General features: G+C 34.2%; 2 protein-coding genes across 3 annotated transcripts; both read right to left on the minus strand.

Annotated features, from left to right (window-relative positions):
- Positions 1–481: 481 nt before the first annotated feature.
- LOC105176411 (zinc-finger homeodomain protein 2) lies at positions 482–1,817 on the minus strand. Of its 2 annotated transcripts, XM_088877350.1 has the most exons (2): positions 816–1,817; positions 482–716 (listed from the first exon to the last, which is right to left on the minus strand). In XM_088877350.1, the coding sequence occupies exons 1-2, from the start codon at positions 1,543–1,545 to the stop codon at positions 697–699; spliced, it is 750 nt and encodes a 249-aa protein (XP_088733476.1). In that variant the 5' UTR covers positions 1,546–1,817; the 3' UTR covers positions 482–696. The 2 variants fall into 2 exon arrangements, with proteins under 2 accessions (XP_088733476.1, XP_088733477.1); XM_088877351.1 differs by having other exon boundaries at positions 482–1,812.
- Positions 1,818–19,658: 17,841 nt separating this feature from the next.
- Positions 19,659–22,127, minus strand: LOC148784581 (uncharacterized). Its single transcript, XM_088876896.1, has one exon. It carries the CDS (start codon positions 22,125–22,127, stop codon positions 19,659–19,661), a length of 2,469 nt encoding a protein of 822 aa, XP_088733022.1.
- Positions 22,128–23,279: the final 1,152 nt, after the last annotated feature.

Consider the following 23,279-nt stretch of genomic DNA (forward strand, 5'->3'; position numbering starts at 1 on the left):
AAAGGGAAGAGAGAGAGAGAGAGAGCATCCCCTATCCACATTTAACGGAGGGCAAGATGTGTGTTCACTTTCATCAATCTCTTCTTCCATAGAATTAGCTCATCTTGCAAAATCATTGAGAAAGCACAGAGAATTTGGAGCATGGGATTCTATGCAAGAACTAATTAGCTTTCTTTCAGGTTTTTTATTTCTGTACGATGAAGATGGGGACAAGGTGGTAATGGAAAAGTAGTGCAAGAACTCTAAACGAACAGATAAACTCAATTGTGAATTCACACGATAAGGTGGGAACTTTTTGCATTTTGCAGACAACAAGGTTTATATATCATCAACAACAACCTCATTTTTCAGCTAAGATTAATGGGCAGCTTCAATTCTTGATCATCAATACTAGCAAATCAATTACCTTTTGTCTTCATGCAAGAATGAAACCTTAAACCTATGCATCAGAACCCATCCAGGAAAAGAAACTAGGAAACAATTAAGGTAATAAACCACACTCCGGACACCAGGGAATTGATTGAGGGAAAGAATCAATATACATACACAAAATGAGAAAATAAAAACCCTAATTGAACTTAAGAGTAGTACTAGATCGAATTATGAGAGCAACAACAATGACAACAACAAATTTCCGAGGAAACTAATTCTGAGTACTACTCACCAACCCGCATTCAAATAAATCTTGTCCATCTGCTAATTCTTGCTCTCTCCTCCTGCATGTTTCTTGTAAGAACACAACATATGATGACCTACATAGAATACTAAAATTTCCCTCCCGACATTAATTTTTGGAACTAGTTAGGTTTTCTTACCAAGAGTGTGCTTATTGTTGTGCATCCAGACTTTGAGCACATGTCTCTTGATGCCCAATTCGCTGCAGAACTGCTGCACCATTTCCTCATCCTGCTTCTGGATTTTCCACCCCAGACGCTCAGCAAAATTCAGCATTTTGTCCTTCTGCTCTTGCGTGAACTTGGTTCTGAATCTCTTCTTCCCGCCGCTGCTGCTGGGGTTAGAATAGTAATCCTCCATCTCATCTCTTGACCCACTTCCACCTCCGCCGCCGGAGTTCGACGGCAGGGCCAGCAGCGTGGCCCTCTGCTGCTGCTGCGGCGGAGCGACGTGGAGGTACCCGCTGGGCCCGCCACGGTACCCGAAATGTGTATGTGGGTGGTGGGTCAAGAGCAGCTGCTGCTGAGGGTGTTGGTGGAAGGCGAACGCCCCGCCCGCCTCGCTTTCTTTCCGGTGGAAGTTGCGGTGGCAGTTGCAGGCGGCGCACTTGAGTGATTCCAGGGTGCCCTCCTCCCCCGCTGCGATGAACTCGCCACATCCGTCCACGGCGTGCCCCCCGATACCCACAGCGTGGTTCTTGAGACACTCCTTGTACCTGGACTTCCTCAGAGACGGCGGCGCCGCCTCCACGGGGCTCTGCATTTTGGGGGGCGCCGCCCGGGTCGAGTTGGAGTTCCCCAGTGAGTCATCGTAACTCGGGCCCAACCCAACCTCTCCCTCTTGCTCCTCTTCTTGATCCTCAAAATCCATCCTACTTTAGCTTAAATTCAACACCTTAATTATCATATACATACATATATATATACATATATAATCATACTCCACTAGATCTTTTTACTAAGCTCACATGCAGCAAAACTTAAACCCTAGGACAGTGTTACCGGCAACCGGAGCTCCCAGTTCCATCCCTTCTTTATATTAGAAAATTTAATTGGGGCGAGAGAGAGGTAAAACCTGAAGATAAGATAAAGGAAAGTGGACAAAAATTTTCCTTCCAAGTGTTAAGAATGCTTTCCCATTTTCTGACTCTCTTTCATCTCTCTTACCCAAAATGGTGCTCACTTGTTTGACTACCGATCTCTATAATAAATACCCTTATTATTATTATTAATTATATTTATACTCCTTTATTTAATTTTACTTATAGAAACCACTCATATCTTTTGCGTAATTATACAACCCAATCTGGAAGTAATAACACAGAGATAGTTTGTGTAATAATATTGACGTTTTTGTAGGATGTATGTCTAATTTTTTGAAAAATAAAAATATTCTGGAAATATAATATGGACGTTTCTGGTAGGTGTATGTTTAATTTTTCAAAAAGTTGGAGTGGTTTATGTAAATGAAATCGATATTTTTAGTGAATGTATGCAATTTTTCAAAAGGCAGAAGAGATTATATAAATAGATTATAGATCAGAAAGTATAATTAAATATAATTATTTCTTATTATTAATTATCAAAATAATTTTTATCGAACTTAAATAATGACAAATAAAAATATAGTTCATGGCAAACAAAAATAATGTGTAAAAGGTAATTCCAAAAGAATCATAAGGAAAAAGAAAAGCAAATTAGAGTGATTCTTATAAACTTTTTCAAAATATCTTATAAATGTTTAAGAGCTTCTAAGTATTATTTCATAAATTTTTAGAAAATGAGTTTGTAATATTTAAAATTAATATATTATGAACTTATAACTATCCTTTCGAAACACGAGGAATTTCTTACTTATTTTTAAGAGTTTATCAAACTCCTCTTATAATTAATTACAAAATTTGACATTTTATCCAAATATTTTAAGAATTTATTTTTAAAATAAAATATAATATTTTACAAGAATTTAGCACAAAACCCTCTAAATTGCATTTATATTTATCTATGATAAATCGGCCATGACCACTGGATTGCATGCTGGAATAGTAATTTCATTGTTCTTATTTTGATTATTTTAGATTAATTTGTGTGCGAAAATTTTCGTCATAAGCTTGTTTGTATTATAAACTTACCCATTTGCAAAAATAAATATTATTAATCTTCTTGAAATTATTTGATGTTCCATCATCAACAACTTCTAATTTGTTTTATTTTAGTTATTATTAAAAGCAAGTTTGATTTAATTTTGATCAACTGTCATTACTGCTTATTATGATTACTTATCATCGACATAAGTAAAATGTTGTGGCAAATACTAATTAACCACGACTGCTTGCAACGATTATCACCCGTTAATTTTACAGGTCAGGCTATAGCATTAATTATAGTTAAAGATCATAACAAATATTCTGATCATATTGATATTAATTATGGTCAAAACTTAAATTTTTAGATTGATTTATTTAATTGTGATAAATAATATTAATTTATAATAATTTTTAAGCTATAATCACTTATAATTTAGACAACGTTTCTTTTTGCTTGGTATTCGAATGGTTTGATATTTTTTATGTGTATTTTTATTATATTATTATATTGAAAGAACTTTAATTAAATAAATTTTTTTGAATATATATAGCTCCATTACGTGCATATAATAAAATATATTATAAATAATTTTATTAAAATAGTCGTTCTTACAAAAAAAAGTTAATGTAAAATGAAAGACAATAGAGTTCTACTGAACTATAAAGCAAATTTTTTTCATAAATTAAATTCTTATTCACGAATTAATCTAATTTTTAGTTGTAATTTGCTTCCAATTGGATTCACCTTTCACCTACATAAATAAAAAAAATTAGAAATACAATGCACTATAATATTTTATAAATATGAAAAAGTTATTGAACAATACATTTTGGGCTGATGATGATAGAAGATTGTAGCTTTGCAACAGTCAAATAATAAGATGAAAAAATCAAATAATTCTGTAAAATCATATATATATAAATATAGTTTTGACATTTATCCAAAAACTCAAACCTGATCAAAATGACATAATTTTTTCATGGATTGCGGGAAAAAGGTGAAATCTGTATAATAAGTGAAATATATTGTGTAAATCAATCTACTATGGACTATAATACCAATGAAACAACTAAATCCGTACTCAGAAGAAAAGGCCATTTTTACTCATAAAGGCGATTACTTACACCGCAATACCAATTTTTTGAATTTTAAAAAATATCATTTATGTGTTTTCAATCACCCATACTTAACTCATTAGATAATTACTAACCGTTATGACCCGTCGTTCCTACATGCATATAATAAATAATCTTTCACACTTTAAAATATATCATAAATAAGAGTAAAGTATATAAACCAACACATTACATCTAACAAAAGAAAGAAAGAAAGAAATAATCATTTATCAATTAATCTAAATTTTGAAAAGTTGAATAAATTAATTATTTTATCATGAAGTGTATTTTTGATTTAACAAAAAATTGGTAGTGCAGTGTCATTAACCATCGTTTTTTAGTGTGGAGGGGCTTTTATTTGTATATTAGTATAGATAAAAATAAATTGTAATTACTTTTTTTTTCTTTTTACCAAAGTGATAATGTTATTTTAACACCACTACACCAATTTATTTCTCATGCCGATAAAACATTAAGTTGTTTTTTTCACCTTTTTTTTCTTTTCTTTTTTTTTAAAAAATGTTAATTGTTGGTTTATATATTCTTTTCTTATTTATTATATATTTTAAAACGTTAAAAATTATTTATAATATGCACGCAGGAACCGCGTGACACCGCGACTAGTATATATAAATTTTATCAATTGAATATAATTAAAATTAACTAAATTTTAGATTTTGTAAAACAAATAAGTTTACTCAAGCATGAGGCCAAGCAAACATTTGTTTCTTTAGGGTAAATTATATTTTGTTATTCAAAGTACATCTATTTTTACATTTTGCTATTATTTTTTTTTGTCAATTTATTATCTCAATTTTGTAAAATTTATACTTTATCATGTATGATATTCTTTTGTAGATTTTTCTACTGAAAAAAACATTGCATGATCATATGTGAAAAATTACATCCCACAGCTCTTAAGTATCAAATGTCCACATAATGTGATGTTTTTGATAAAATATTTGATTGAAAAACAACTAATAGTAAAATACAAGATTTTATAAAGTTGAGATGGTAAGTTGAAGTAAAAAAAAAAAAATTATATGCCAAAATATAAAATCGATCATAATTCGAATGGCAAAACGTAATTAACCCCTTTTTTATTTTAATAGAAGCAATAATTGTATAATTGGATCAATATTTTAATAAACTAAGTTATTAAACATTAATCAATATATCAATATAATTAAAAATTATGAAGTATATTGTAATAAATTTGTATAGAGTGAAATATATACGGACACGAAAGCTCTAATTCAGCATTGAAACAGCTTAGTATGCTGTTCATCGCCACCGGTGACAGCCGGTGAAGTGCGGGTAAAAAGTCGTCCTCTTTCACCTTTAACTGCGGTAAGAAAACGTATTGCTACAGTGAAAAGAGTGTGGGGGTAACAGTTGAGTGCAGAGGGGGGAGAGAGTATATGGATCTGCAGGTGCAGCAGCAGAGAGCAGAAGAAAGAATACAATTACTTTCACCACGCCAGTCCCAAGTCGGATGCTTCCCACGCGCCTCCGTAACCCTACATGATTGGGGTGGAGAAGGAGCGGATCCCCGGGCGGCGCGTTGAATACTATATGCGAGATGAATTATTGTTATGATTTTTCTTTTCAAATTAAATTTGATCACATTTAATTAATTAATTAATAGAAACTATTATTTTTATGTTATTTTTTTTTAGATTATATATTAATATAGATGAATGTAATTTACTCATCATATGATTAATTTAAATTTTATAAAATGTTAATTCTTTTTATTTTTTTGGTTGTTGAGTCGATTTGGTTATAAGTTCAGGTAAATCAAGGTCTCTAACTCCACTCTGTTTGGGATAAGCGCGGGAACTAAATGGATATAGAAACATATTCGAATTTTGATTTCATAAAATCCTTCTAACTTTAAGGTACACATGAGCTTCAATAAGAGCAAAAAAGATTTTAGTCCCATTAGGACGGAATGAGACGGGCACGCCGAGCCTCCTATCCTATTAGGAGTTGGCGGAACAGATCTTGAGTCTGATTAGAGCTATTCAACTCCGGGTCTATATGATAAAGTGCAAATTTCACAAAATTAAAATGATAAATTTATACAATTTTTTTTTTGAATATTAAAGTGTAAAATTAATATAATTCGAATAATAAAATATAATTTATACAAAATAAAACCGGAAAGTTGACCACCATATTATGGTACTGGTAATAACTGACACGATTCATAATATTTAATATGCTTAAATGTATCATTTTTGTACCCTAATAAGAAATTCTGAAAATAAGGTGGTTTGAAGTTAATGTTGTGTGTGTGTGTGGGTGGGTGGGTGGGTGTGTTTGCGTGTGAGAGTGGTGTTTTCTGACATGAGTGACGAGCTCAAGGTGTCAATGTTAATTAATGTTGTGTCCGTATGATACGTTTCACTGCGCCATCAGATTATGTACATATATGGCTTAACCATTTTGGTGGGGAAGGGAAAGTTTTTGCCTATCTAGATTGGGTGTGTGAAATTGATCACGCGTGTTAATGAATGGGTATTGTTTTATTTCGATTCATTATTTATCGAGTTTTGCTCATACTTATCAAAAATAGTGTATCGAATATATTAGTTCCAGATTGATAACTTTTTTGTAGAGAAGAACAATTAAAGAAAACTTTTATTTGTCAAGAATGTAGAACACTTGATATTGGAACAATTACAAAATATTCAAAATACTCACATAGTGTTTGGTACAAAATATGATAAATGTTTGTCCTCATTTATTTTTGAAATTTTAGATGTGTTTTGAAATGTTTTAAAACAGTACCTTGTTTGTTTTTTGTCCAAATAAGTTTACACTAATTATAGGCTCTATAACTAAAAAAATTATATTATATACTCACATATATAAAAAAAAGACATGATTTGACAATGAACATTAGTTTTTGTCTCCCACTAAATAATATCAAACATACCATATTTATTTTAAATTATCTCCAAAATCAAATACAAATATACACACTATCTTTAACACATACTTATGTATCCTTGTTTTTTTCTTTATATCTCCACAGAACACACCAAAACAAGTCAAAAATGAAATCAAATATAGTATTAAGATTTTACTTGATACTATTAGAGATGATACAAGACTTGTGGTTGAGTTGAAATGCAAATAGGGATGTCACCTATTTATACTACTCAAGAGATAATTCTAGAGTACATGGAGAAACTAAAAGCCTAGTCAAAACAAAGACCTAGGAGAATACAAACTTATATGCAAACTATCATAGTTTTTCTAGGAAAATTACGTAGGAATTCTAGTAGGCAATCTAGAAGATGGTGGTCAAACTTCCCGAAGCAACTCGAATTGCCCTTTTGAAAATACTTTAGTGAAAATGTTAGCAACATTATCACAACTTTGCACTTCAGAAGCATTTATAGTACTTTCAAGAACTTTCTGGCGAATAAAGTGAAGCTTGGAGTCGATATGTTTTGTTCGCCCATGACAAATAGGATTTGAAGCTAAGTTGATAGCACTGGTAGGAGTAGAAATTGTGGAATACATATCACTAATAAGCCTCCTTAGCCTAACACATTCTTGGGCACCACGTGACACAACTTTATATTTGCTTCGGTGGTTGAAAGAGAAACAAAATCTGCTTCTTGCTATACCAAAAAATACTTGTGTTGCCACAAAGAAATATGTAGCTAGATGTAGATTTTCTATCATGAAGATCACCACCTAAGTTTGCATCCGTGAAACCATAAAGTCAAAAATTCACTTTTTTTCTTATAAAACAATCCCACATCAAACATATTGTTCACATATTTCAAAATTTTCTTTGCTGCTTCCAAATGTGGTTTTCGAGGTGGTTGCATAAATCGGCTTACAGAGAAAGTGATATCTGGCCTTGAAATAGTGAAATAGAGAAGGCTACCCACTAGTGCCTGTAAGGCCGAGGATCAGGAAGGAGCAACCCACCATCTCGTCTCTACTTGACATTCACATCACGTGGAGTAGAGCGTTTCTGACTCAAATCTACTCGAAAACTTGTGACAAGCTTCTTTTCAAATCCTTTTTGAGATAAAAATATCCCGTACTTGATGTTTTTCTCTTCCAAGCCAAGAAAGTGACTTAACTCTCCCAAATCCTTCATTTTGAAACAAGTAGAAAGTTCTCTCAATTTTGCTCCTTTAAAATCATAATAAGATGAAATCTCATCGGAAACCAGATGTCGTAAAATTGTGAACTTATGAGTCTCTAGATCCATGCACGTCCACCCCTTTTTCCTCTGATCATACCCAATAAAGATACATTTCCTTGCTTTTGGATAAAGTTTACTTCTTGACTTACTCGAGTACATGAACAAAGCAAATTGATCCAAAGACCTTAAAGTGTTCCACATTTGGTTTTTCTCCAAACATCATCTCATAGGGAGTTCTCATTTTAATCAGACGTAGAGGCATCCGATTAATCACATAGGTTGTACAATCCATTGCGGCTATCCATAATTCCTGAGGCAAATGTTTAGCATGCAACCAACTTTTGCATGTCTCTATTAGATGTCTAATCTTTTTGTCTGCCACCCCATTCTGTTGAGGTGTTTGTCCATAAGATAATTCTCTCCTTATTCCAAGTTGTCAACATTGTGAGAAGAAATCATCCGAGAACCGTTATCAGTTCTTAGCTTCTTTATTTTCCTTCCAAGAGTGCCTTCAACTGTTTCTTTAAATTCCATGAATTTTAAAAGAGCATCTGACTTTTGCTTTATAAAATACACCCAAGTAAACCTTGTAAAATCGTCAACAAGGATTAGCATATATCGATAGCCAAAAACAAAGATGTTGCTGTAGGCCCGAACAAGTCACTGTGGATGCACTCAAGTGGGGCTTTGCTCCTCGTAACATATTTGTCAATTGGAAGACGATGAGATTTTCCATATTAACAACTTTCACAAATTTCCCCATTACCAAAGTTCTTTAAGTTAGGCAATCAACGAACCAAACCATTATGCACCATTACTTACGGTTATCTATGTTTACATACCAAGTCTAGCATGCCACAATGAAGCATTATCAATGCTGCACATTTTCCCACATAAGATGATGAAGCAGATAACACATACATATTTTTAATTCTCTTTCTTGTGTGGACAATATCAACCTCAAGATTTTCAATATTTTTAAGAAATTTGACATCACTTGGGCCAAACAAAACATTGTGACCCCTCACCCTTTTATTGGATTTGATTCATTATAAATTTCTCATCGATCATTTGGAATTGAAATCATTTATTGACGACGTACTTTTTCCTACCAGCGTCATCACCTCCGTATCTCGCATCTATTGTAGTTCAAATTTCTTTGACACTCCTATAGTTCACAAATAAATCGAACAGAGAGTTCATATGATTAAGCCAATGACCCCTCACCGTTTTATTATAGTTTTGCACTTATTATGTGGTTGAATAATCCATGTGAAATGGATCTCTTCAAGATAAATTCCGTTTTGGTGTTCTTTTGCTTCCACTGTGATATGGGTAAAACCCTATTTTCTCGTAAAGAGACAATCTTGCCCCTGATAGGGCTCTAAATTACAAGTTTACCAGTAGGACCCGCGCACTTTTGACCGGGTCGGATCGCGACTCGACCCGACGACCCGAGACACGTGGAACCCGCGTATTGGACCAACAGACCCCCGATTTCTCTCTCTATAAATACCCCCAGTCAGTGCATTAATGAGAGGGGCTCTTGATCACATTTTACTTACAGGTCGCTTCAGCTTGCTATTTTTCTAAGCGACCTATTATTTCGACCTCAGAATCAACACTGACTTAAACATCGGAGGGTCTTAGCTGGGGGCCACCCCAGCAAGCCTAACGATTTGTTTCTTTTCTCAGGGCCCAATCACTAGTTTGGGAAAGGAGCGACCTCGAACAGCTTGGGAGATCAGTCCAAGAAGATCGCGTAGATTTCGATCCGGATCACACTGCTTACCGGCGTCATTACCCTCTACTGGAGGCTTGGTCTCTTCGCCACCACCGACTTTCCACAAGTCTTCTCCTACTAAGTAGGATTCCACGCAGCCATGGAAAACAAAAAGTATATATGGTTAAAGGGTGTTTGCAACATTTTTTTTGGGTGGAAATAAAAATTAATAAAAAAAAAATTATTAGTAATGAATGTTTAAAGTATTTGAAAATGATATTGAAAAAGAGGAAGAAATAAATTTGAAGTGTTTGAAAAAATAATTTTAGTATTACTATAAAAACAAGTGGTGCAATCAATATTTACATAAATGTAAGGCTGCAAATGAGCCAAGCTCTGCAAAATTCTCACACTCGAGCTCAACAAGCTTGGAGATTCCCACTAGATCTCGAGTTAATTGAATCAAATTGAAAATTTTAAATTAATATTACAAAATAAATTAAAAATACCCTTTTAAAATATTTATTAAATATATTAAATTGATTAAAAAAGAGTCCTTGCAATAAATAACAAAATTCTTCACTTGTTTTGTACCACAATTAATAATTTAAATCTACAAAATATAATGACAATTTATATGAAATAAATTAGATAATTTATTAATTACTTATTTATAAAATTTGAAGTGCTAAAGGATTTATTAACTTATAATGCTAGTATATATAGCTTTTTTAATTATTTTATATATTTACGTAAATATGTATTCCGTATATTTGAATACTAAATTTTAAAAGATATGAATAAATATTTGGGTAAATTATAATTTGCCATTCGAATTATCCCCATTTTTATACTTTATCATCTGATTTTTTTTTGTTTTTTTGTGACTTACGACATCAATTTTATGAAATTTGTACTTTGTCATATATAACTGTTTTGATCAATTTGTCTATCGAAAAAACATCAAATGCAATATATATGCATGTCGAAAAAACATCACTATATTGCTCTTTAGTATCACATGTACAATGCATGTGATATTTTTCTAGCAAAACAATCGTCTAGAAAAAGGTCATATATTATAAAATGCAAATTTTGCAAAGTAAGATGGTAAGTTGACACATAGAAAGTTTAAATGATAAAATATTAAAACATGCATAGTTACAATGATGTTTTAGTCCAGTGGTTAAGGTTAAGATGAGGTCACACAAATAAGTTCGAAGTCATGGGTTTAAGTCTCATGGGACCTATGGATATTTGTCTCACTTTATGTGTGTTATTATAATTTGTTATTATTCTTAGTTATATTGATGTATTGATTGAATTGATGTAATTATTACTGTTCTTAGCCATATTCATATATTGATGGAATCAATGTATTACCAAAAAAAAATTTAATTCAAATGACAAAATATAACTTACCCTAAATATGTATATCTATTTTGCCTTCCAAAACCATTGGTGTATAAATATATTTTTGAAATGATCAGTAGTTTTTTTATTAATATTTGTATTTTTGTTTAGTTATTACTATAAAAAAAATGATTGTTCTCTACACTATTGATCACCAGGACTTAAAAATTATGGTAAATCAATACTATCTACCACGATCAGATAAAATCGATGCAAAAATTTAAATTTTGACCATTGTTAATTAAAATTGCTACGATTTTACCAAAAACCAAAATATTTGCTATAGTTTTTAGCTGTAGCAAATATTTTGACCACTTGCAAAAATAACGGCCAATAAATGTTCCATAACCATGGTAATTAGTATCTACCATGTCTTTTTACTTTTAACCATGATAATTAACTGCAACTTAAAGCAATATTTGTTCTAGTATTATTGAAGTACATAATATTTTTTAATAATTGATAAATTATTAAGTACATGAGTGTTTTTTTTTTCAAGTTTATCCACATGTCCTAAGATTTGGTATAATTACACGTAAATCCCTTGTAATTTGAAAAATTATATCTGGCACCCCATAAGGTTTGCTTCCGTCTAACAAATAAGACTCCCGTTAGTCACAATTCACTGAGTTTGCTAATATTAACAAAAAAATTGAATGAAAATTGATATTTACCCTCGATTGACTTATTACTGAATTAATATTGCAGGTCAAATAATTTTTTTGAACTAAACTACCCTTGTAACAGTGAAAATATACCTTATCACATGCATTACCGCGTGAAAACGTATGAGGGTAATTTGATCATAAAATAACTCTTCGACCTACTATAAGTCGAGTAATAAATCAATCAGGGGTAAATATAGATTGTTTTCTAATTTTTTTGCTAATATCGATAAAGTCGGTGAATTTAATTAACGAAGGAACTTATTTGTTAGACGGAAGCAAATTTCAAAAGTGCTACATGTGATTTCCCAAACTATAGGAGATCTATATGTAATTACACCAAATCTCATGGAAGGGGAGTGTAATTATCGCTTAATTTTAGGGATAATTAAATTTACACCCTTTGATCCATGACCTGTTTATACAACCACCTCTATTTTTTAGATAGTTACATATACACCAACCAAAATATCATTATCGCTTACACAAATCAACCCTTAATTTTTTGAAAAATTACACACACACCATAAAAATGTTAGCATCATTACACAAACTACCTCTATTTTTTACTATCAAAAGTATTTATTGTAATTATACAAAAAATATGAATAATTCATGTAAAAAGACTATAGATTAGGGGTGTAAATGTAATTATACCTTATATTTACCATCTCTTTTTTCGGTTCAAAACTCTTCTTTTTATCTCTTTGTTTAGTTTCTTCCTCGACTTTGTTCACTATTTTTGTTACCATGACTGGTGGGGTGTGAAAACAGCTGACCTCGAATAAAAGTACTTTTCAAGTTTCATAAAGTAGTTGTTGTTATTATTATTATTATTATTATTTGGAGAAAATAAGATGGGTGGAGATATATATGTTAGCCAAAAATGGAATTATGTTCAGCCATAAAGCCTTTGAGCAAGGCTTTTTGCAACACGTGCGATGTCTTCTGGTCTGTATTCTGAACAAGAAAGAGAATATGGCAGACTGTGTATGCACGTCGTTCTCTTGCACTTTGCTGACACTCTTGTAATCTTCACTATGTAATTATAAGAGGGTATTAATGTTAGAAAGAAAAAGTAATAACGCGAATTTGTAGTAGAAAATTTGAATCGTTTTCTTCATAATTTTGTATCTGTTAACGTGATTTCATTTGAAATTCGAGATCCTCATATTTGAGATATAAATGAAATCAATAAAATATCGACCAAGCGATCTGATCTAGTTTTAAAAGCACTACAAGAAACATGATATTTTTTTTATTACTAATTATTATTTTCAAAAATAAAATATCATGATGAATAATAATTAATAGTAATGTAGCTGATGGGAATATATCTAACTCAACAATGTATAGAGTAAAATAACCACGCCCCTCCCCTTCCCCCCAAACAAAAAGGAAAAAAGAGCAAAATACCCAACTGGGGTTAGGATCCACATGTTCCCACTTAGGTCGAGTCGAAACCCGACTTGGACCCGGATTTCATGCTGTTCAATCGCTTTGTACTTGAAACTCGGGATGATGACACGTGGCCCATACAAGTTTGGATATTTGGCCTTATAAATACCCTCAAATAATTTTGGGTAATAGTATTTCACATGTTTCACCTTCTAATCTCTTGAATTGACTTAAGCACAATGGGATATTTGTTTGGACTATCCAACAAGTCTAACGATCTTCTTTCTTCTCAAATCCCAAATACTCAATCTGGACTACTTGGTCGGCGATCAAGGCCTTCGACCCAGATCAGTTTGGCATCATCTATGGGAACTTTTGAATTGAACTGAGATTTGAATGATGGAAAGAACCTCCAGGAGAGAGCATAACTTGCGTCTTGAATTTGAGCCTAGTCCTCCAAGATGCGAGCTATAATTCATTTGACCAAGACAAAATTACAGAGGATTAATGGAGCAAGCAAACAAGCCACTTACATACGAAAGAAGAACTGCGATCCCCATTGCCGATGATCTTGTTCAAGGACAATTATTCAAAAAAAGAGGCAAAGGGGTTGCCGAGGATCAAGAAGAGGCAACAAGTAAGCTGGTACCTAAAAAAGGTCGTTCAAGGGAAATGTCAGACACAGGATCTAGAAAGGATACAAGGAGGGAACCTATGGTCTGAAAGGTTGAGTGATCCGGGTCGCAGGGCGTCAGCTACCTCGTGTCCTCAGAAAGGTTTTGGAACCTAAGAAAAGAGAGCAGATCGTTAGGCTTGCTGGGAAGTTCCCAACTAAAACACCCCGATGCTTAAGTCAGTGAAGGTATTTGAGCTAGAAGAAATGCAAGCTCAAAAATCGATCTAAGACGGTTTTTAGGTGTAATAATGTCTTAGCATAAATGAACTGTCGTTTTGGACTAATATTCAATATCAAATTCACCCAACTCCACCGCCCATTGGACTAGTTGCCTTGAGGTGTCATGTCTCAACATGATTTGCCTTAGCGGGTGGTTGGTCAACACCATGATTTTATGCTATTGGAAGTAAGGTTGGAATTTCTTTGCTGTTTTTACTAATGACAAGGCCAACTTCTCGATCTGGATATACTTCTTTTCAGTTCCCTGTAACATCTTGCTAACGTAATCAATTGGGCTATGTCGTACTGCTTCTTCTCTCAATAGAATAGTGCTTATTGCATTATCAGATACTGCCAAGTATAAATACAAAAATTTTCCTACCTTGGGATTTGCTAGTAGTGGTAGGGTTTGTCAAGTATTGCTTCAGATCGGTAAGGACCTACTCGTAGTCTGCTGTCCATTGGAAGTCTTTCACCTCCCTTAACGTTTTAAAGAAAGGAAGATTTCTATCTGTTGACCTGGAGATGAAGCGAGCTAAAGATGCGACCTTACCTGTCAATTTCTGCACATCCTTGATTATTTTTGGTGAACTTATTTTCATTATAGCTTTTATTTTCTCCAGATTGGCTTTGATTCCTTTTTCATTTACCATATATCTAAGGAACTTTCTTCCTCGAACTACAAAGGTGCACTTTATTGGATTAAGCTTCATGCCACATCTCCTCATAACCTCAAATGCTGCTTGTAGGTGGATCAGGTGTTGTACCTCCTCCTTGCTTTTTATCAACATGTCATCTACATACAAGTCTTTGATATGTAGCACCTATAGTTTTTAATCTAAATGTCATTACATTATAACAATATATGCTATTTTCAATAATAGAAGAAGTCTTATCTCTATCTTTTTCAGCATGAAGATTTGGTGATATCCTTGATATTCGTCCATCATGTGGAACAAGAGCACACCCTCAGTGGAATCTACCAGCAAATCTGTAAAATTTGTACACATTTGCCATTTTCTTGCTGCCTTCGGTACTATCACCATGTTAGATAACCATCAAGTTTACTATACCTCAACTACATATCGAGCCTCCGATAACTTGTTCACTTCCTCCTCAATTATTCTATTGCACTCCATCCCAAACGACTTTTCTTTTGTTTAATGGACTTAGCTTGAGGATCCACATTCAACCTATGCACGATCACCTCTAAATCTATCCCCGTGAAAATCAAGGGACTCCATGTGAAAATATCGGTATTTCTTGCCAGGAATTCTATAGTAAGGGTTTCCATCCGCGAGCTCATGTGTGACCTGATCCTTGTCGTCTTACTTGGTTCCCCCAGGCACAATTTTATTTTCTTGTGTTCCTCTACTGGCTCTATTCGCTCCATTTTCATTCTTTCTTTACATGTTAAAAACTCTGGTATGCATCATATATATAACAGGATATATGCTTTATTATTAAAATTTGATATTAATTTGCATGTATTATGTGTATGTTTATTGATGTGATAAATGAATGATTAAAGGATGATCACAAAACCCATGATCTTATGCAATTGGTTTAATATTTTGTTGGGTTTAAGGTATACGTGCCTGTTTGTTTTAATCTCCCTTTCTCATTTTTGTGTTTTAATAATAAGGTTTTCTTACTCCCTCCTAATATACCTCTCTCCAACTTTTGATTGTAGTTTTTTTCTTAATTATTTAAACAAATACATTTGAAAAAATGTAACAAAATCTTGTAGGTGGATAAAATAAAATTTTGAGCACATTAGTACATAATTCTTTTTTAAAAAAAATTAAAACACATAAACTATAATTTATAAAATTCAAAAGGATAATTTGTTCGGTTCACCGCAAAGTAAAAAGATATTTATAGATTTTAAAGGGTTAATTTCATGTAGACGATTCAAAAATACAACATTACACTTTCTCACAAAAGTGTTTTGGTATTATACTTATACCCCCCAAAAATGATCTGATTACATCTAACGTTATTTTGTTAGAATTTGGATAAAAGTTACTGATGTTAGTAAAAAAGAATTACATAAATTTTTAATTTTAACCCTTATTTAACATTCCTATATATTTTTATATTTATAAATGGCTGAATGCATTATAAATATATCAAGTGAGGTCAACGTTATTTCATTTTTCATCTTATAAGTACAAAATTAATATATGAGAATGTTAAATAAAAATAAAATTAAAAATTATGTAATTATTGATGAGTGTCGAAGTCACCAAAAATAATTCCTACTACACTTGTGAAAGTGGGAGTAGGGTCGATCCACAGAGATTGGCTTTAAGTTGATTTCTTTTGGAAAAATAGAAAATAATGGGGGGAAGGTTGTGATAAATAGAAGTGATCAAAAACTAAATAATTAAAAATACCTGATAGAGATATGAGAGAGAGATTTCCCGGTTAAGGCTAGGATTGTGCTTGATTCTCGTGAGTTGATCATTGATGCAAGAATAACACATGTATGGACAAATAAACCAGTTATGGTCATTGGTACGACCTAACAACCTCACCTTTCCTTACCTTTTCGTTAGCCAAGGTACGACCGTTGGCTAGATCTCTAATTAACAGACAACCTTGGGAACGTCCACAAGATTTAATCTATTAACAGCATTAAGAATTAGAAAGGCCTGATTCTAATCAACAAACTCCTACGAGGACAATTCGTTTAAACTAGATCATGCATTCCCCATAACATAATTAAATACTGTGACATAACTAATCATGCTACGTTGCCACTAAGTATTGAACTAAATAAACAATTACACGGATTTATAAAGTTCAATTAGCTAAGCAAACCTTCTTGATAATGAACAACCGGCCGAATCATTCATAAATCAGATGTTTGTAATTAAAGCACAGAGAATAACATGAATATTTGCTTGACAAGTGTAGAACGCAGATTAGATCTCACAACATAATGGGAATCAAGCAATCACCATACCTTAACCAGGAAATAAGGAATTTAGCCGGACATATTAATGGAAGAACACACTAGAAAGTGGAATTCCATTAATTCCGGTAGTAAAATAAAATAAAAGAGAAGAGATGAACAGAGAATTCTATAGAGTTCTAAGATAAAAACTGAATGTCTTCTAATGAAGAGATCCCCCCTATTTATAATAAAAGTTCCCTACGAATCTAGACGTAGTGGGGGGATAGATATGTGCTAAACTCTAAAAAGGTAAAAAGATTACAAAAGATAAGTTTAAAAGAATCCTTTCTAAATCTAAACACTTGATTCCTTTATCTCTTAGGAGAATCGTTCGTGCTTATCCTTATCCCGAGTTGACTACTCCATTAAGCGTGGGCGCACTTTGTCAATTTTGCATAAACGTCCTTGTAATCTTCCTTTTTGCTGAATATGCAATAAAATCACATAATTAGGAATATTTTGGCTTAATAAAGGAAGATTAAATTGCTATAAAATCATTATAATTGCAGAGTTATCAAATACCCCCACAGTTAGCCATTTGCTTGTCCTCAAGCAAAACCAAGATGCATTCAAAAATCCCTCCAAATTTTAAACTATTCAAGGCAGTTTGTAATCATGTGCAAAGTAAATGACATACTTTATGAAGGAGATAATTCAACATGTATCAAACAAGTTTTCACGTGATGACCATTATCAAAATCAATCGCATAAAACTAGTGGACTATTTTCTCTCCACTTTCCATTCTCTCAAGTGTATATATGGCTCAAGTGTATCTCTCGACACTTACTACGACAATGCTTCACCATAGGCTTGCCTATACACCACATCTCCACCACTTTTGAAATATGCACATATAAGGATCAAAAGGTCTTTTTATTTTGGTTGTAATGGGGCTTTGGTTTGGGGTAGGATAAAAGGATAATGAGGTTAAGTTCCAAGAAACTAATTAGAGCACCAAAAGAATTTGAGTGAACAATAATTCGAAGCTCTCAAAGTTTACTCATCTCCCTTCAAGATCTTTCGACAATTCCTTGAACTATGCCTTTCTTATTCATTTTGGAGAGTTTATACATTTTTTTTTTCTTTTTTTTTTTTTTTCTTTTCTCTCCTTTCCATTTTTTGTGATAGGCATAGATCAAGACAATTGATTTCGGTTCCCACAAAGTAAAGAAGAACATAATTTTGGAACCCCCACACTCATTTTGAGGTACATCTTTTAAGCATGTAAATCACAAAGGTTTTGAAAATCTCCCATTTTGAGAATTTGTTCTTTTGAACATGAACCCATTTCCCTTGATGCTCTAATAGTTCTTAGAGGGATCAAAATTAAAGTTTTAAACAAACGACGAGATAGGTTCGCATATGATGGGTTATTCAACAAAATAGGTCGAAAAGCTCAAAGGGGTTCTCTAAAGTTAAAATGTGTTGGGTGGTTAAGGAAGGCCGGAAGTGGTTTCTAATGCCTTTATCATATTCAAATAAATGCACATTTGTGTGGCCTCGATGTGGTTCAAGGCAAGTTCTAGGAAGACAAAGCCATAAAAGTGTTATTCTCTCAAGAAAGAATGAAGATTTTTTTATGAACATATCAAGCTCAAAATCTCACAAGGTATGTTTTAGTCCACTAATCCTACACTAGAAGGTTTTAACTCAAGTCATTTTGGTGAAGACAAGCTTTCAACTAGTGAATTATCCTCAAGCATAAAACATGTATTCTTCTTACACATAACATCATCAAACCAAGATTAGTCCAAAATTGAAAGGGTTTTATCATGCCAAGAATTATCATGTATAAGCTCAACAACCACACCCCCACACTTAAAATTCACATTGTCCTCAATGTGAACATTGACATGCAACTCAAGGATTAAAAATTAAAATGAGAGAGAGTTTAAGGAAGCGTCCCTGAGTGCATGCCGCGAAGAGTTCATGGCGTGGTTGGGCTGGTGGCAGATGATGGCGGCAACTTCCGATGGATATGAGGGAGAGAGATCTTGGTGGTAGGTGAAGTTGCTGTGAGAGAAAGTGAGAGAGAAAGTTAATGAAGATAAAGATGAAGTCAAAGAAAATCTTGGTAAAATATATGAATAAAAGTGGAAAGATTTTCTTTTGATTTTTTTTCGATTTTCTAATTTTTTTTTTAATGGAAATCAAGAAATAAAAATAAATAAATAGAAGAAGATAGATGAACGTAAATAACAGCCTACGAAGTGCGACTAAGCGTGGGCACGCTTAGTGGCATCTCCAAATCTGTTTTTGTGAGGTGAGGTGAAACAGTTTTGAAAGATCGACTAAGCGTAGGCACGCTTAGTGGGATCTCCAAATCTGTTTTTGTGAGGTGAGTTGAAACAGTTTTGAAAGATCGACTAAGCGTGGGCACGCTTAGTGGGATCTCCAAATCTGTCCAATTCAGCCATCCAAACAGAATTGAGTAAAATTTGCAAAAACTAAAATTAAACGAAAGATGAAAGGAAAGGATAGAGATTTCATGGGTTGCCTCCCAAGCAGCGCCTTTCTTTAATGTCTTTGGCTAGACATTGTTGTGCCTCAACTTGAATAAGTTGGACACTCTAAATCTACTTCTTCTATGTAATGCACCCGGTGATGGTGTGGATTTAGGGGAACTTGGTAGTCCATGGATGACTTCTTCCTTGAACTTATTTTGTCATGAAAGACTTTTTTCTTGTAAGTTCTTCGACTCGATCTTTTGACAATTGTTGTCTTGAATGCTCCTCTACCATTGAACATAGCATTTTTTTGCGATGAAGGATCAATAGAATCAATGAAAAAAATAGAATGCACATCGTTAGAATATTTCATGGCACCATCAATTTTAAAACTCATAACCTCATTATCAAATTCCATAGAGAGAATTCCGGCATCAACATCAATTTTGGTATTTGAGGTTTTAAGGAATGGTCTTCCTAGCAAGATGGATGTAGATTTGGGAGAAATATCCCCCCTCATATCAAGCACATAAAAATCAGCAGGAAAAACTAATTCATTAACTTGCACAAGTACATCCTCAAGAACTCCTTCGGGATAAACTACAGAACGATCGGCAAGTTGAAGAATGACCCCCGTTTCTTTCAATGGGCCAACATTCAAAGATTCATATATAGTAAGAGGCATAATATTGATAGAGGCACCTAAATCACACATTGCTTTTTCTATTCCAATCTTTCCAATTTTGCAAGGGATAGAAAACGTACCTGGATCATTGCATTTTGGGGGTAATTTTCGTTGGAGAATTGCGGAGACGTTCTCCCCCATACTTACCCGTTCGTTTCCCTTGAGTTTACCCTTGCTAGTGCACAATTCTTTGAGAAATTTCGCGTATCGGGGTATTTGCTTGATGGCATCGAGCAGCGGGATGTTTACCTCCACTTTGCGGAACGTTTCAAGGATCTCTTTTTCCTCCTCTTCCTTTTTCGCTTTGGTGAATCTTTGTGGGAATGGTGGTCTAGTTACCAAAGGCTGCGGATGGTCCACTTCGTGTTTGGTTTGTTCTTGTTGGACCTCAATTTCTTTTTCCGGCTTTCTTTTCACACCGAGCCCACGTTTGGTGTCATCTTCGTTCACATATTCCTGCAATTCTTTTCCACTACAAAGCGTAATAGCACTAACATTTTGTCTAGGGTTAATGACAGATTGAGAAGGTAGCTTACCTTGAGACTCTAGCTTACCAACAGACGATGCCAATTGACTGATTTGAGATTCTAGATTTTGAATGCTCGTCTGAGTCTGTTGTTGGACTTGTTGGAATTGTTGGAAGCTCGCCTGGGTCTGTTGCTGAAATTGTTGTGTGTTGGTCACTAGCGCTTTCATCATGTCTTCGAGGGATGTGCTGGGCGTGGGGTTAGGTTGTGGAGGTGGTCGGTATTGAGGTGTTTGAAAGTGTTGGTTGTCGTAATTCAGATTCGGGTGGTCCCTCCATCCGGGGTTGTATGTGTTGGAGAAAGGATCATATCTTCTCTGTTGTTGTCCGGCGAATCCTCCTACGGCGTCGGCATGTTCGGTAGTTGATTCTTGAAGAGTTGGGCACATGTCGGTAGCGTGTCCCGTTAAGGTGCAGATACCACATGCTTTGACTTGTTGATAGATATCTGTAACAACTTTTTCAACAACAGTTGTGAGTTGATTTAAACGTTCTTCAAGATTACTTACCTCGTGGCTCTTCCTAGGTGGATCATCATGTCTAACCCCAAATTGTTGCGTGTTGGACGCCATAGTCGAGATTAGTTTACGCGCCTCGGTGGGGGTTTTGTCGAACAATGCTCCACCACTTGCCGCATCTATCAGTTTTCTATCCATATTTGATAGACCTTCATAGAAATATTGGATCAACAGGTGGTTCGGGATTTGATGATGGGGGAAACTCTCCACTAGTCGATTGAATCTTTCCCAATATTCGAAAAGACTTTCTCCCGCGAATTGTCGAATTCCGCTGATCTCCTTCCGGATTGTTGTGGCTCTTGAGGCAGGGAAGTATTTCTCAAGGAACTGTTTTTTGAGATCGTTCCATCTTGTAATGGATCCTGAAGGTTGGAGATACAACCAATCTTTCGCTTGATCGGCGAGAGAGAAGGGGAATGCTCTCAATTTGACTTGTTCCTCGCTTATGCCTTGTGGTCGCATTCCGGAACACACCACATGGAATTCCTTCAGATGCTTATGTGGATCTTCACCTGCGAGACCACGGAAGGTAGGAAGTAAATGAATTAATCCAGATTTCAGTTCAAAATCTACCTCTAAATCGGGGTATTCAATGCACAGTGGCTGCTGATTTAGATCGGGCGACGTCATGTCATTGATCGATCTTTCAGGGATCAAAGCCATTGTCCCTTCTTCGGATTCGCTTATGGATTCCTCAAATTCAAAAGTTGGGTCTTCTTTGTCTTTGTATGGAGTGGATGTTCCTTCCAGTTGTTGCTTAGTCTCCTGACGAAGTCTTCGTGCGGTCTTTTCGATTTCGGGGTCGTATACCAATTCACCTGTACGAGAAGACCTTGGCATTAATGGTGATAAAAATCAAGTAACTAAAAATAAAGAAATATACTTAAAAACGCCAATCCCCGGCAACGGCGCCAAAATTTGATGAGTGTCGAAGTCACCAAAAATAATTCCTACTACACTTGTGAAAGTGGGAGTAGGGTCGATCCACAGAGATTGGCTTTAAGTTGATTTCTTTTGGAAAAATAGAAAATAATGGGGGGAAGGTTGTGATAAATAGAAGTGATCAAAAACTAAATAATTAAAAATACCTGATAGAGATATGAGAGAGAGATTTCCCGGTTAAGGCTAGGATTGTGCTTGATTCTCGTGAGTTGATCATTGATGCAAGAATAACACATGTATGGACAAATAAACCAGTTATGGTCATTGGTACGACCTAACAACCTCACCTTTCCTTACCTTTTCGTTAGCCAAGGTACGACCGTTGGCTAGATCTCTAATTAACAGACAACCTTGGGAACGTCCACAAGATTTAATCTATTAACAGCATTAAGAATTAGAAAGGCCTGATTCTAATCAACAAACTCCTACGAGGACAATTCGTTTAAACTAGATCATGCATTCCCCATAACATAATTAAATACTGTGACATAACTAATCATGCTACGTTGCCACTAAGTATTGAACTAAATAAACAATTACACGGATTTATAAAGTTCAATTAGCTAAGCAAACCTTCTTGATAATGAACAACCGGCCGAATCATTCATAAATCAGATGTTTGTAATTAAAGCACAGAGAATAACATGAATATTTGCTTGACAAGTGTAGAACGCAGATTAGATCTCACAACATAATGGGAATCAAGCAATCACCATACCTTAACCAGGAAATAAGGAATTTAGCCGGACATATTAATGGAAGAACACACTAGAAAGTGGAATTCCATTAATTCCGGTAGTAAAATAAAATAAAAGAGAAGAGATGAACAGAGAATTCTATAGAGTTCTAAGATAAAAACTGAATGTCTTCTAATGAAGAGATCCCCCCCTATTTATAATAAAAGTTCCCTACGAATCTAGACGTAGTGGGGGGATAGATATGTGCTAAACTCTAAAAAGGTAAAAAGATTACAAAAGATAAGTTTAAAAGAATCCTTTCTAAATCTAAACACTTGATTCCTTTATCTCTTAGGAGAATCGTTCGTGCTTA

Source organism: Sesamum indicum, linkage group LG13, assembly GCF_026168435.1.
Source record: "Sesamum indicum cultivar Baizhima isolate 11 linkage group LG13, ASM2616843v1, whole genome shotgun sequence".
NCBI classification, from domain to species: Eukaryota; Viridiplantae; Streptophyta; class Magnoliopsida; order Lamiales; family Pedaliaceae; genus Sesamum; species Sesamum indicum.